The sequence below is a fragment of the Myotis daubentonii genome, chromosome 3, assembly GCF_963259705.1.
Source record: "Myotis daubentonii chromosome 3, mMyoDau2.1, whole genome shotgun sequence".
Taxonomy (NCBI): Eukaryota; Metazoa; Chordata; class Mammalia; order Chiroptera; family Vespertilionidae; genus Myotis; species Myotis daubentonii.
The window spans coordinates 172,778,164-172,794,492 of NC_081842.1; the positions used below are offsets into that span (position 1 = coordinate 172,778,164).

General features: G+C 38.9%; 1 protein-coding gene across 4 annotated transcripts in view; it reads right to left on the reverse strand.

The window, feature by feature from the left end:
- LEPR (leptin receptor) overlaps positions 1-16,329 on the reverse strand; it is a 94,770-nt gene that overhangs the window by 51,540 nt on the left and 26,901 nt on the right. For all 4 annotated transcript variants that reach the window (XM_059689270.1, XM_059689269.1, XM_059689271.1 and 1 more), the window contains 3 exons: positions 10,134-10,193; positions 2,620-2,949; positions 310-433 (listed from right to left, as the gene is read on the reverse strand). In XM_059689270.1, coding sequence (XP_059545253.1) covers positions 310-433; positions 2,620-2,949; positions 10,134-10,173 — 494 coding nt within the window. In that variant the 5' untranslated portion in view covers positions 10,174-10,193. The remainder of the gene's footprint in view (positions 1-309; positions 434-2,619; positions 2,950-10,133; positions 10,194-16,329) is intronic.

Consider the following 16,329-nt stretch of genomic DNA (forward strand, 5'->3'; position numbering starts at 1 on the left):
AAATAGAAAAAAACTTCCCATCCTCCACTCAAATATCTAAGACCCCTAAATTGAGCTCATCCTTTTTTTCCAGAATATATGCCCATTCATATCTGCAATGTCTTGCCACCTGAATAAAGAAGAGAAAAGAGAAAAACTAATGGAAAAGAAAGTTGTATAAAAAAAAAATATAAACTGCCACCTAGAAACTTACATAGACATCAAAGGAAATGTATGGATAGGAGAGGTTTCACAATCCACTTCTACACATTTTTTTTTAAAAAAAAAATGTGTCATAGAAATGTACAAATTAATTTAGTTGGTACTTACAGAGCATATAAAAGATGGACCTTAAGGTCATAATTCTTGAAAGAATTCTTAAATAATGGCTCTATATAACAGATGAATAATTCCAAGTCCTCTTTCATCCAGCACTGTATGTTCCAGTTTGCACCTGAATTAAAAATAAACTGCTTTAAATCTGAAAAACATTCTGAACAACTCCCTGAAAGAGAAGAGCTAAATTAAATTTACCAGTGTTCTGATACAACTCACATTGCCCATTCTGAGAGAAAACAAAACAAAACAGGCTCTACCTAGTGGTATGTGTTTGCCAAAGTCATTCAGTGCCTTTGGCCTTCAGTTTCCTTTTTGTGTAAAAAAGAATTAAATTCAATTATTGCTTCTTAGACCTTTTTATCCTGAATCACTTACATAGGACAATCCTCAAAACAAAATCCTCACATAGCTCAGTTCAGGCTCACTTTCCAAGAGAAAAGAGAACATTAAATATCAAAGTACAAGCAAATGTGGAGCAATATTTATGTGTCTATTTTAGCAATAAAAGCAAGGTGATTCACATTTGAACTATGATGAATGTCTTAAATTCTCGTTATTATAATATTACAGGCTCCAAATATAACTGATGAAAGTTTATTTCACAGCACACTGAAAAACTCAGCTGGTAATGTAAGATAAACTATAGGTGGTTTGTAATTTAGAAAGCAAGAGTAACAAAAAATGGAAATCATGACTATTTAGTAATTTCCATTTTTTTAAACTATCTTAGGGCAACAGTAATATATTTCCCCAAACCTAAAACCTATCTTGAGCCCCACTTGGCAGAATAATCAATGGAAATCCTCAGTAACCACCACTTAAATTAATAATTTTAGTTTTAAAGACTAACTCATTCAGAAGTAACTAGCTATTAGCCTTTATTTATACAATATATAAAATTAAAATCTACAGCATCATAGTCATTCCTTTCATGTGAAAAAAATATTAACATTTGTTTTATCATTTCAAAGCTCATCCTAAGGACCCTGATTTCTTATGTTCATTCTTAATACATTTAATAATCACTAGAAAGGCTAAGTTTCTTTACAAATTTTTTAAAGTGCTTAATTTTAGTGACAGTGCAGTGGAATAAAACATTTATAACAAAATTAAAAGACTATAGATTCAATTGGAGGCACTGCTAACTTATTTTAAAACTCTGATTTTACTGCATATGTATGCTTGATCCTTATTCCTAAACTGATTTCCACAAACTGGAGTGTTTCTTCCATCGAATCAGTGGTGCTCCACCAGGGCCATTGGGTCCTCCATGGGACATCTGGCAAACCCTGGAGCTATGTTGTGATTGTCACAACTGGAGAGGGAGTGGTACAGGCATCTAGTGGGAGAAGCCAGAAATACTGCTAAACATCCTACAATGCACAGAACAGCCCCGCCTAACCAAGAATTATCTGGCCCAAAATGTCAATAGTGTAGAGCAGCCGTGGGCAAACTACGGCCCGCGGGCCGGATCCGGCCCATTTGAAATGAATAAAACTAAAAAAAAAAAAAAGACCGTACCCATTTATGTAATGATGTTTACTTTGAATTTATATTAGTTCACACAAACACTCCATCCATGCTTTTGATCCGGCCCTCCCGTCCAGTTTAAGAACCCATTGTGGCCCTTGAGTCAAAAAGTTTGCCCACCCCTGGTGTAGAAGCTGAGAAATCCTGATTATTCCTACATAGGAATGCTATACATATGTGTACCTTTATTTTCATCCTGTAGGTCTCTTTATAGTGCCACATCAAGTGACTCTGCTCTATTAGCTCTTCCAGAAGGCTTAGAAGTAATTTTGTTGTTTGGATCTCCAGATGCAGCATTATGAACTATACTAGCTACATTCAGTATGCATTAACCTCACACAACAAAAACTCCTTGATTTAAAAGATCTATTGGGTACAGAGCAATTCTTTGTTTGAACAAATATTATTACTCATAATGCTTTAAAATGTAACTAATTTAACAATTGAATATTTTAAATATTTTATCTATTTAATAAGTTAGGTGTGCCTTTTCTATTTTAAAGCACACTTAGAAGACCACAAGAAATGTATTTATAGTTTAAAATAAGTTCCTTCATTACATTCTTATCTTATTCTATGGGACATAAAAAAATTGGGGGCTTATTAGTTTGGTCACATGATGAATCCTAATTCTGTTACTAATATAAAAGTATAATACATGTTAAGAATCCCATCCATAAGACATCAATTCCATGCAGTTTTCAGAGAATAAAAACATTTTGTTCAATACAGCTGAATAACAGCTAAATCTTGGAACATTAAAATACTTACCTATTTGTTGAAAAACTAAAGAATTTACTGGTGAAACGAACGCCTTCCCTTCAATGTTGTCTGCTTGTACAGAGCAGTTTTCATTTTCCTCACTCCAAATGCAACAGTGGAAAGTTGTTTTGGATGTTAAGTTAGAATAGTAGGTACCACTTGAATTAAATTTAGCTTCTAAAAGTGGCTCATAATATCCATTCAAATTTGAAGTGTTCTTTGAGATTCCAGCAGGCAAGAGAAAGTCGTAAGTTGTGTTTGGTGGCATGCAAAACAGCTTAAATCTCCAAGGAGTACTGGGATATGCCAAGTTAAATGCTGTTATCACATAAATAAATTCTGTTTGGACATTAAAAACACACATAAAAAATCATTTTGACTAAGACATAAATAGGAAGTATCTACGATTAAACCATGCAGTGCTCAACAGTCATTATTTAACTTTCCAAGTGCTCAAATCAGTGCCTAATACATAGCTCTGTATGTCTATTGTATAATGTGTTATACTTGAGAGGTGCATTTATTTATAGAGACAACTTCACTCTCTAGCACCCCTTTTTGGAAATTCATGCTTCTACTTTCTCATTAGGATAATTTATATTTTAATGAAAAGAAAGTATAACTAAATATTTCAATTTTCATTTCTAAAAACGAATATTCTAATGAACTCCAGCATAGATAAATATCTGAATGGACAATTACATAACCAAATATTGAAGTGCTGTTTTAGTATTTCTTTTTTAAAGTACGTTTTTATTGATTTCAGAGAAAAAAAGGGAGACAGAAAAAGAGACAGAAACATACATCAATGAGAGAGAATCACTGATTGGCTACCTCCTGCACGCCCCCTACTGGGGATCAAAGCCCGCAACCCAGGCAAATGCCCTGACAGGGAATCAAACCATGACCTCCTGGTTCATAAGTTGATGCTCAACCTCTGAACCGCGTGGACAAGGCTGTTTTAATATTTCTTAAAAAGAATAACACCAAAATGTTAACAGTACTTTCACTGAATCCTTTTATAAAGGGTTTGTCTTCAACATCAGGATACTTGGATGAGCTGATCCTTCCCATAATCCTCCAGATACATGACGTCATATGAGACAAACCCTTAATGCACTCTCCAAGTATCGGAGCACAATGACAAGACTTCTTACAGGAATCTTCCATTGCTGATTAAAAACAATTATCACTTTTAAGATACATCAAAGCTAAGCACAATTATAAAAAATCCTATACCAAAAATAATCCTCAAAAGTGATACTTGTTTTTAAATAATGAATTGTTTGAAAATAAAATATCAACTTTCTATAATTGTTTCTTTTACAAGTTACCTAAATCCAACAGCTGTGTTACTTCATATACAGATTAATGCAGAATGAGAATTCTGCGAATTCTGCATGGATTTATGTGGAATAAATATTTTGAAAAATTAGGGTAAAATGTAAGAAAATAGAAATTTCTAAAAATCAATTCACAATTATTTTAAATTATAAAAATAAGACATAAAAATATCCAAACAATACGCAAATAGTGACTGTTACCAGCTTAGTTTCTAAACCATTCTATAAATATAAATTAATATAAATATGTATCAGATGCAAAAATTAAGGCAAAAATGATTAGCATGACTAACATTATTTTGCCCGGTGTTAATAAATAGCTACCATAACATCACTGAAAGTGGATCCTCATTGCAACGGTGTTCCTTTGTACTTCAATATTTCTAACACATTTCTAAAATTATAATATCTCAATGAAAAGAGAATAACTTATTTTTTTGGTGTTACAAAACCCATGAATATGTAATGGTATTAATTAAAAGCATTTTCTTTTCTAGCTGCACATGGAGGATTCAGTTGGCTGAACTGAAGTTAGCCTAAATTCCTCAAAGAAGTATTTGAAATTTGAAATGTAATAATGAATGTCATAGACATAGCAAGTATTGAATAAGTTCAATTAAAAGATCATTCTGTGTGCATGCTTCCTTTGAAAAGGATATTTCTTTCTCTCCAAATGAACCCTAAACCTGCTAGGAGTCCAGAGCTTGCATCTCAAAGCACATGTTATCATGGTAACAATATCCCAGGAACTTTTCTGACTCACAGAACTTGATCACACTGCAAACTTTTGGAAAGTTAATGTGAAACATTTGAATGGAACCTAACAAAATGAGGTAGAGACGATGAATAAATTATATAAGAAAGAATGAGTGTGTTACTGCTTTTTTATAGTCTTTTGTGACATGGTTTGTTCTGAAATCTGTAGCAGTGGCGTTATCCTGAGTATTTTCTGTAAATATATAGATGGCTACAATGAGAAAGAATAGTATGTACAACAAAGAAGTAAAGACGCGAATAAGAGCACCTTTAGATTAGAATGGCCAAGTAGATGCTCAGAACTAGTTGACACACAGGTAATGATTGCCAGATAAGATGGGTTTCGTAGATGATAGCTTGACTTTAATTTTAAAAACTAAGAAATTAACCTAAATTAGATGATGAGGGTTTTTCTTAACATCAGAATAAAACTAGAATGCAGTGAGAAAGAAACAAGTGAAAATAGTATGCTCAAAAGTCATTGGCAATGTGTGACTAATCTCAAACAGAAGCCTGCTGTGATTCAGGGCAGTTAAAAATCACAAGATAGTAAAAACACATCTGTAAGCTTTCTCTTGAGGATATTCCTGCAATGGACAGAAGAAAGACTAGTATACATTTAATTTCTGAAGGCATTCTTCTGGTGGTGTTCAAGATGGAAATTTCTAAGGTGCATACCATCCCTTGATAATATCCCTTTATAATATGATATTTGTTACTGTTTATCAGTTACAATTCAAAATAGAATTTCAAATGGTATCTCTATTCCATTTGAGAACAAACCCATCACTTTCTGTCATAGTCTTTTATTTTAAAGACTAGGGGCCCAGTGCACGAAATTCGTGCACTGGGTGTGTGGGGGGGGGAGTGTCCCTCAGCCCAGCCTGCCCCCTCTCACATACTGGGAGCCCTCAGGCGTTGACCCCCATCACCCTCCAATCGCAGGATCGGCCCCTTGCCCAGGCCTGACGCCTCTGGCCTAGGCGTCTGGCCAGGGTAGAGGGGACCTGCAGCTGCAGCGGCCCCGCGATCGTGGGCTTTGCTTTAGGCCCAGGCAAGGGACCCCTAGCTCCCGGGACTGCCAGCTTCGACCATGCCCAGCTCCCATCGCTGGCTCCACCCCTACTTCCTGCTATCACTGGCCAGGGCGGAAAAGGCACCTGATTCTCTGATCATGGCTGGGGTCAGAGCAAAGGTGGCCCCAGGGCCGCCTTTTCCCTGCCCCCCAGCTCTTAGCTCACCCCTGGGTTTCCGATCACTGTCAGTGGCAGGGGGCTTCTTCCTGCTTTCCCTTTCACCTCCCTGCATTGTGCCTACATATGCAAATTAACCGCCATCTTGTTGGCAGTTAACTGCCAATCTTAGTTGGCAGTTAACTGCCAATCTTAGTTGGCAGTTAATTTGCATATAGCCCTGATTAGCCAATGAAAAGGGTAGCTCGTACGCCAATTACCATTTTTCTCTTTTATTAGTGTTGATTATCATCACATAAGCTGCTCCTTCATTTAGAGAATTAAAGTTTTGACTGTCATCTGATTATATATATATATGTTAATGTGTATATATACTTATGTGTGTATATATATATGCACACACACACACTAGAGGCCTTGTGCATAAAATTCATGCACAGGTAGGTCACTAGGCTGGCTGGCGATCAGGGCCGATCTGTGGGGTGACCGGTGGGGCAATTCAGGGACCCCAGCTGGCACCTGCCTTGGCCAGCCTGGTGCTGCCCACTCATCGGCCTCGCCTCCCTCCACTGCCCCTGCTGGTCACCTCCCTCTACAGGGCGACTGGCAGGACGATCGGGGGGCCCGTGCTGGCACCCACCTTGGCTGGCCCGGTGCCGCCTGCTCCCTGGCCCCGTTGCCACCGACAGTCGCCTCCCTCTGCGGGGCGACCAGTGGGGTGATCAGAGGGTCCCTTCTCACACCTGCCTTGACTAGCCTGGGGCCTGCAAGCTGGAGGCAGCTCCTGCATTGAGCATCTGTCCCCTGGTGGTCAGTGTGCATCATAGTGATCGGTTGTTCCACCATTCGGTCGATTTGCATATTAGATTTTTATTCTATAGGTTATATATATATATATATATATATATATATATATATATATGTGTGTGTGTGTATATATATATGGATATTCATATGCATATATAAATTTTTTGTGCTATAAAAGAAAGTTAAAAAGCAAATGATGGGCAAGGAGAAAAATTGCAAAGCATAGTAAAGTATTTGGGCTATAATAATTAATGTTATGAGTCAATTTGTTGAGGCCTACAAGGAACTCAGACATTTAGTCAAACATTATTCCAGGTGCGTCTGTGAGAATATTTCTGGATTAATTTAACACTTGAATCAGTAGACTGAGTAAAGCAGATTGGCCTACCTAATGTGGGTGGGCCTCCTCCAATAAGTTAGAAACTTGACAAGAACAAAATGGCTGAGTTAAAAGTAACTCTTGCCCTGGACAGTGTGCTTCAGTTGGTTGAGCATCATCCCATGTACCAAAGGATTGCTGGTTTAATTCCTGGTCAGGGCACATGCCCAGGTTGCAGGCTTGATCCCCAGCAGGGGGTGTGCAGGAGGCAGCCAATCAATGTTTCACTCTCACATTGATGTTTCTCTTTCTCTCTTTCCCACTCCCTTCCTCTCTGAAATCAATATATATATATATATATATATATATATATATATATATATATATATATATATATATATATATATATATATATATTAAATGTGCACACTATTCAAAATAAATATCCCTCTTTAGGAATTAATCTACAAAAATATTCTCCAGCCCCAACCGGTTTGGCTAAGTGGATAGAGCGTCAGCCTGCGGACTCAAGGGTCCCAGGTTCAATTCCAGTCAAGGGCATGTACCTTAGTTGCAGGCACATCCCCAGTAGTGGGTGTGCAGGAGGCAGCTGGTCGATGTTTCTCTCTCTCTTTCTAACTTCTCTATCCCTCTCCCTTCCTCTCTGTAAAAGATCAATAAAAATATATATTTAAAAAAAATATATTCTCGCAAACATACAAAGATATATGTATATACATTTCAATGCAGCATTATTTGTTACAGAAAATAAATCTATATTAATGGGGAATATGTCAAATAAATTAATAATTTAATGTAGATACATACAGTTCATTGTCATGTTATCTTTAAACAAATAATTACATTAGTAAATACCAAAAAAGGCATGATAAATTGAAAAGCTGTTAAGTAGGGAAAAACAAACAAACAGAACAGCCCTGCCAATGTGGCTCAGTGGTTGAGCATCAACCTATGAACCAGGAGGTCATGATTCAACTCCTAATCAGGGAATATGCCTGGGTTTCAGGCTTGATCCCCAGTAGGGGGCATGCAGGAGACAGACAATCAATGATTCTCTCTCATCATGTTGTCTGTCTCTCTCTCTCTCTCTCTCTCTCTCTCTCTCTCTCTCTCTCTCTTCCTCTCTGAAATCAATAAAAATGTAGTTTGAAAAAACAAATACAGAACAGTATATATAGACCAATTCTATTTTTGCAGCTATAAATATGAAGTGTGTCTGTGTGTGTGTGTGTGTCTGTGTGTGTGTTATATAAATCAGGTTCTTTCCAAGAGTTTGGGAATAGTGTTCATTTCGCACTATTTGCAAAGGGATAAAAGGTTTTCATTTTCACACTTATACTTTCATTAAGTGAGCATGAGCATGAGAATTCCTACCTGGAAACAGAAAATTCTGTTAGCAAATATAGGAAACAGTATCTCCAAGAGCAAAATCTCTACCTTACATATGGACATTTTAATAAGTACAAATGGGGCCCAGCCGGTGTGGCTCATTTGGCTGAGCATTGTCCCATACACCAAGAGGTCTTTGGTTCGATTCCTGGTCAGAACATATGCCCAGGTTATGGACTCAATCCCCAGGAGGGGAATGCAGGAGGCAGCCAATCAATGATTCTCTCTCATTGATGTTTCTATCTCTCTTTTCCTCTCCCTTCCTCTCTCTCTAAAATCAATAAAAATATTTATTTTTTAAAAAAATAGTTCAAATTGGTTTTTACAGAATAGTCATCCTATATAATAAAAGCCTACTATGCTAAGTGTCTGGTCGTCCAGTTGTCTGTTCAACCAATCAAAGCATAATATGCTAATGATATGCTAAGACCGCTCAACCTTTCGCTATGGTGCATGGACCACCAAGGAGCAGATAGTTGACCAGTCGTTATGGTGTGCACTGACCACCAGGGGGCAGATCCTCTGACTGGTAGGTTAGCTTGCTGCTAGGGTCTGGCCTATCGGGACTGGCCGGACATGCCCTGGAGCCCTCCCATGGTCCCTCCCCAGCTGGCCAACCTCCTGCGTCCCTCCCTGGCCTCGATCGTGCACCAGTGGGGTCCCTTGGCCTGGCCTGCGCCCTCTTGCAATCCAGGACCCCTCAAGGATGTCAGAGAGCTGGTTTCGGCCCAATCCCACAGGCCAGGCCGAGGGATCCCACTGGTGCACGAATTCGTGCACAGGGCCTCTAATGGAGATATAAAGTACAGCATAGGGAATCTATATATATAAAACCCTAATATGCAAACAGACCAAACAGCGGAACAACCAAACAACTGAACAACTGGTCACTATGATGTGCGCTGACCACCAGGGGGTGCACATGGAACATGGCAGATGTCGGCTGCAGTGGGATGGTGGAACAGGTGAGCGGGTCTCTGTCATCGGGACGAACCTCTGGTGGTTACTGAAAATTCTTTGCTGTCGTGTGCCATGGTCCTGCCCGGTGCTCACACCTGCTGCCAGTGCCAGCCCCACTAACACCACTGCTGGCACCGGAGCTGCCACTTGCACCCGCTGCTGGCACCCACCACCAGCCCAGATTGCTCAGCACCATCAGTGGGTGTGAGCAGCGGCTGCCGGCCCCCATCACCCATCAGGGCTTCTCCACCTCCCCCTGCTCTTGAGGAGTGATCAGGGCAGCAGCAGCCGCTCACACCCACTGTTGGTGCTGGCCCCAATAGCTCCACATTGTCAGCAGGTGCGAGCGGGGCCAGGGCCGGCACAGTCAGCATGTGGGAGCTGCGGCAGTGGGAGCAGGGCTGCCAGCAGACAGGGGACTGTTGGCCGCAGTGGGAGTGGCCAGGCGGGGGCGCGGAGGATGGGCCGAGGCCCGCCCCTGTGCCCACCACAGCCTCACGGCCCACAGTTCCTTTCAAGGTGCACGAATTTGTGCACTGGGCCCCTAGTATAGTCATTAATATTCTAATAACTATGTATGGTGTCAGATGGATGAAAGATTTATCAGAATAATCAGTTAGTTAGGTAATGTCTAATCACTGGGGTATACACCTGAAACTAATATAATAATGTATTTCAACTATAATTGAAATATAAAAATGATTTTTAAGTGGGAGGAAAAGACAAATAACTTACCCCACTGTAACAAAGCCATACAAAATTTTTGACAAGTCATCTTACTTCAGAGAAGAACACCTGAAAAACAGTAAATCTTTATATTTTAATCATCAATAATACTCTGAATCAATATCAGGGACAACTGTATTATAGATTTATTCCTGTGCACATGCTGTCTTACATAGTTAAAATAAGCCACATATTCATATATGACATAATCAATTGGTTGCCCGCCTCACTGCTCTGACCAGGGTGGGGAATGGAGCCTGAAACTGAGGTATGTGCCCTTGATCAGAATTGAATCTGGAACCCTTCCATCTGTGGGCTAATGTTCTAGCCACTGAGCCAAACCAGTCAGGGCCAATATTTTTTTTTATCCTAAAATTGGGGATTCAGTTCACCACATGCAAGTTAATCTGAGGTGAAAAGCCCTGGGTTAGGTGTCAGGAGTCTTGGGTATCAATCTAGGCTCTTTTACAAATCAGCTATAGAACCTGGGACTTCAACACTCTAGACCTCAGGTTCCTCATCTACAAATCAGATGGATGATCTCTCCAGTCACTCTCTGAGCTGCCCATAATTCTGGGTGATTTTATTTGAAAACAGAAATCACATCTTTACCACAAATAACATTATAAAATATTAAATGAGATACATGCCTCATGAGTCATATCTGAGAATTGGTACCATGTGATGAGTAAACGGAAAGACATGTTTGTTTAGTTTACAACTTAATAACTCTTGGGAAGAAAATAGATGTGTATAAACATTTTGTAGTCTGGTAAATTTGTTTTTCAGACTATTTTTTTATAAGAATTTGTGTTCTTTATACACTGACATCACAATATTTATTTAGGATTTCTAAAAAAGGGTTCAGTTTGAAATCCTCATTATATTTAATCCTATGAAATGTGTGCAAATTATTCCCAGTTGGTTTTTTTTTATTCTACCTGTTTTTGACACAGAATTTTCTCATAAAATAAACCCAAGGGCAAGTTTCATAATCAGAATGTATCATAGATAAACATATCACTAGGCTAAATGTTTCAAATGAACTGACTAGTGACTAGTCATTCAGTCCAACAATTAATTTGATTCACTTTTAACTCAACTGAATATTATCTGTGGAGTTAAGTGACAAAGTAGATCAGTTGTTTTTCCTTACATAAGCCAGCCATTCTTTTATTTAATGTTCCATGAAAAACACAAACTATTCTTATGGCTTGAAATCTTACAGACAGGTTTTGCTCTTATATAACAAAGAAACAATCATGGTTATGAAAAAGACATAGAGGGTGAAAGGTGGTACATTCAATAGACTCAAAGAGAGAAAAAAATTATATGTACCAAAAATTGTACCAGAAAGGAATATAAGAAGGTTTATAAAAATAAAAATAACACAGGAAAAAAATTGATAGAAATTTTTAAACAGGAGAGAGAAATCAAGCAAAGGGGAAACTAATGGTAAAATGACCAAAATAAGTCTAATATACAAAATGCCATTAATTGGAATTCACTTCCTAAGGATGAACTATTAATTTGCTTTAAGCTTTCTTATGGTTAAATTTCTCAACTGAAAATTCAAAGTACTTAAAATAAAATGAGAGCAACAGCTTAGGGAAATGTACAATAATCCTAACACTGAGAACAGAAAACAATTTTGCCTAACTTTAAGTAACAGGTAACATTCTAACAGTGGCAGACTTTCATGGGAATTTCAAAATTCAATAATTTCTCACCACCTCCATTACCAGTACCCCATTCTAAGCTACCATTATCTCTTCCCTGGAAGATCGGAAGAACCTCTTTTTTTTTTTAATATATTTTATTGATTTTTCACAGAGAGGAAGAGAGAGTGATAGTTAGAAAAATCGATGAGAGAGAAACATCGATCAGCTGCCTCTTGCACATCTCCTACTGAGGATGTGCTCACAACCAAGGTACATGCCCTTGGCCGGAATCGAACCTGGGACCTTTCAGTCCGCAAGCCGACGCTCTATCCACTGAGCCAAACCAGTCAGGGCGGAAGAACCTCTTAATTGGTCTCCCTACTGCTTGCTTCCCTTGCTCCCCAATTCAATATATTCTCCATGCAACAGCCAGTGGTCTTGTTAACGCATAAGTCAGATCATGTCTCTCTTTCCCAAAGCACTGCAGTAGCACCCTTTTCACTCAGAGTAAATGTCCAAGTCCCGAATAGAACTACAAGATCCTGGATCTCACTGACCTCATCAACCACTGCTCTCCTCTTTGCTCAAGTCACCTTCTCTGAGGAGCCTTCCCTGACCAACCTACTAAAATTTCAACACCTTCCCCACCTCAATATGTCATATCTGCTGTTCTGCTTAATTTTTTCTCCTTATTACTTAACTAGTGGCCCATTAAAAGGGAATTAATTAGAGGAAATCCTATCTAATAAAGAGAAATACGCTAATTGACCCTCATGCCATCACAAAGATGGCAGCACCCACAGCCACAAGATGGCGGCTCCCAGTCCCCTCAGCCCCACCGGGATGGCAGGTGCACGGCAAGACCAGGCCCACCCCCAGATGGGCCAGGCCACTCTGTGCACCTGCCTCTGGAGTCCCCTGGTCCCCTCAGCCCCCCAGCTGCCCAGGGCCGACCCGAGGCTCAGGTAACCAGGGCCAGCCGAGGCTTGCGCTGCCGGCAGTGGCAGCAGCAGAGGTGTGATGGGGGCATCGCCTTCCCCTGATCGCCAGATCACCTCCTGCCCCTGAGGGCTCCCAGACTGTGAGAGAGGGCAGGCTGGGTTGAGGGATCTCCCTTCCAGTGCATGAATTTTTATGCACCAGGCCTCTAGTATTATAATATTGCTATTTGCCCTTTCTCTATAATAGAAGGGTCAGAGATGAAAGAAATTAGTAAAATGTATATGAAAATCTCCCTCCTGTCAGAGTCTGGGGTGCACCGCAGGACCCAGAGTCAAGTCCCTGCCCACCCATGTGCACCTCAAAATCGCGCAAGACCTAGACCCGGCCGGGCCCACCCCCGTCAAGCCCCGCAGGGCAGGGGGCACAGCCTCAGGTCCCCCATCAAGCCCCGCTGGGGCGGGGGGCATGGCCTCAGGTCACCCGGCCCTGGCACAAGGGCAGGAGGCCGCTAGGGCATGATGACCATTTGCATATTAGCTCTTTATTATATAGGATAGTAATGTAAATATGATTTTTCTTGTTTATTGTCTAACCCTCTCCAATACGATGTAAACTCCACCAAACCAACTGATTTTTCTTTTACTATTTCCTTTTCATCATTATATCCTTCATACTTAGAAGCTGACTCTATAGCAAGTGCTCAATATATTTTAACTGAATGAATGAGTGAATTAGTGAATGGCAAGATGTAACTCTTCCCAGAATTATTCTCCAAAGTAAGCTGGTGGCATCACACCAGCTGCAGCTCCTTCCATTGTTTCTTGATAGTGGAAATCTCAACTTCTGACCTGATGTTCTGGCATCCAGAAAGCAAGGTCACCATTGGATTCATAGGTGTTTCCTCTTGCTCCAAAGAAAGTTGTTGTACATATGATCACCTTAGAAATACCATAGAGGTGCCTGCCCAGAGCAGGAGGAGTGAATCCTGAGCCCCAGCCCAGGCCTCAGCTGGCCCAAGTAAGCCCTAACATATAGTTCTTCATGATATTTTCTTATAATCCTTTGTATTTCTATGGTGTCAGTTATTCTCCTTCCTTTCTGATTTTATTTGAGTTATTTCCCTTTTTTCCCCTTGAGTATGGTTAAAGGTTGTCAATCTTGTTTATCTTTTAAAGAACTCACTCTTTGTTTTGCTAATCTTTTGTACTTTTTTTTTAGTGTCTATGTAATTTATTTCTGCTCTAATCTTTATTATTTCCTCCTATTACTTTAGGTTTTGCTTGTTGTTCTTTTTCTAGTTCCATTTAGGTGTAAGGTTAGATTGTTTATTTCAGAGTTTCCTTGTTTCTTCAGGTAGGCCTATATTGCTATGAATTTCCCTCAGAGGACTGCTTTTGCTGTGTCCCATAGATTTGGGATTGTTGTGTGTTCATTTCCATTTTTCTCAAGATAACTTTTGATTTCTTCCTTGATTTCATTGTGAACCCATTTATTGTTTAGTAGTGTTATTCAGCCCCCCATGTGTTTGTGTTTTTTCAGTTTTGTTTTCTTGTGATAGATTTATAGTTTTATACCATTGTCATCAAGGAAGATACTTGATATGATTTAATCTTATTGAATGTATTAAGACTTGATTTTTGTTCTAACATGTGGTTTATCCTAGAGAATGTTCCATGTACACTTGAAAAGAATGTATATACTACTGCTTTGGGGTACATTGCTCTGAAGATAGCAATTAAATTCATCTGGTCTCGTGTGTCATTTGAGGCCACTGTTTCCTTATTGTCTTAAAGATCTAGCCATTGATGAAAATGGTGTTAAAATCCCCTACTAAGACTGTATTATTGTCAATCTCCACCTTTATGTTCTCCAAGGTTTGCTTTATATATTTAGGTGCTCCTATGTTGGGTGCATATAGTTTACAAGGGTTATATCCTCTTGTTGGATTGATCCCTTTTGCATTATGTAATGTCCTTCTTTGTCTCCTGATATGGCCTTTATTTTGAAGTCTATTTTGTCTGATATAAGTATTGCTACCCCAGCTTTTGTATAAAATATATTTGTCCATCCTGGCTGGCATGGCTCAGTGGTTGAGCATTGACCTATGAACCAGGAAGTCACAGTTCAATTCCCAGTCAGGGCACATGACCGAGTTGAGAGCTTGATCCGTGTGAGGCATGCAGGAGGCAGTTGATCAATGATTCTCTCTCATCATTGATGTTTCTATCTCTCTCTCCCTTCCTCTCTGAAATCAATAAAAATATATTTTAAAAAAAACATATATATTCATTTATCCCTTTACTTTAAATCTGTGTATATCTTTCATTCTGAGCTGGGTCTCTTGTAGACAGCATATATATGGGTCATGTTTTCTTATCTACTCAGCTACCCATTCTTTTCACTGGAGCACTTAATCCGTTTACATTTAAAGTAAATATTAATAGGTACTAATTTATTACCATTGTATTCTTTATATCTATGTTCTATTTTTTTTTTCTTTTCTTATTCTTAAAGAAGACCCATTAACATTTCTTGTGCTACTGGTTTGGTGGTAACAAACTTCAATAGCTTTTTCTTATCTGGAAAGCTCTTTATTTTGCCTTCAATTTTAAATAGTAGTCTTGCTGGGTAGAGTAATTTTTAGTTGTAGGTCCTTGTTATTTATCACTTTGAATATTTCATTCTAATCTCTTCTAGCCTGAAGTTCTTCTGCTGAGAAATCAGCTGACAGCCTTGTGAGAGCTCCCTTGTAGGTAACTGTCTTTTCGCTTGCTGCTCTTAAGATTTTCTCGTTATCTGTAACCTTTCCAATTTAATTACGATGTGTCTTGGTGTGGGCCTCTTCAGGTTCATCTTGATTGGAACTCTCTGTGCTTCCTGGGGATTTATGTCATTTTCCTTCACCAGATTAGGGAATTTTTCAGCCATTATTTCTTCAAACAGGTTCTGGCACCCCTATGATGTAGATTTTGTTATGCATAATGTTGTCCCACAGGTCCCTTAGACTTTCCTCATTTTTAAAAAATTCTTTTTTCTTTTTGTTGCTCTGCTTGAATGTTTTCTGTTGTCTTGTCTCTAAATCACTGATTCAATCCTCTGTTTCTCCTAACCTGCTCTTATTTCCTTCTAATGTATTCTTCACTTCAGATGTTGTATTCTTTGTTTCTGACTGGTTCCTTTTCATGTGTTTTATGTTCTTTTAATGTTTGATGTCGATAAATAAATGGAGTGTTTATATCTAAGGCAATTCCTTACATTTATAGCTCCCTAAATTGAGCCACTGATAGACACCAAACTATGAGGAATTTGAGATAATACTGTCTAACATTCCCCTGGAATGTAGTCATTCTATGTTCATGGTTAAAGGAATAATGTGTCTTGTTTGACATATTTGAATAAATCTTTCTGAAACATACAAAGATTCATCCATAGTCTAATTTAAATGATACATTCATGATACCTGGATATAGAGGCAATAATTCAATTCAATTTGCATAACATACCAAATATAGTAAGCATATTAAACATATCACTAACTTTAGTGATTACTATAAACTTTAAACAAAAGGAAAATCAAGATCCATATTCTAATAAATCTATAA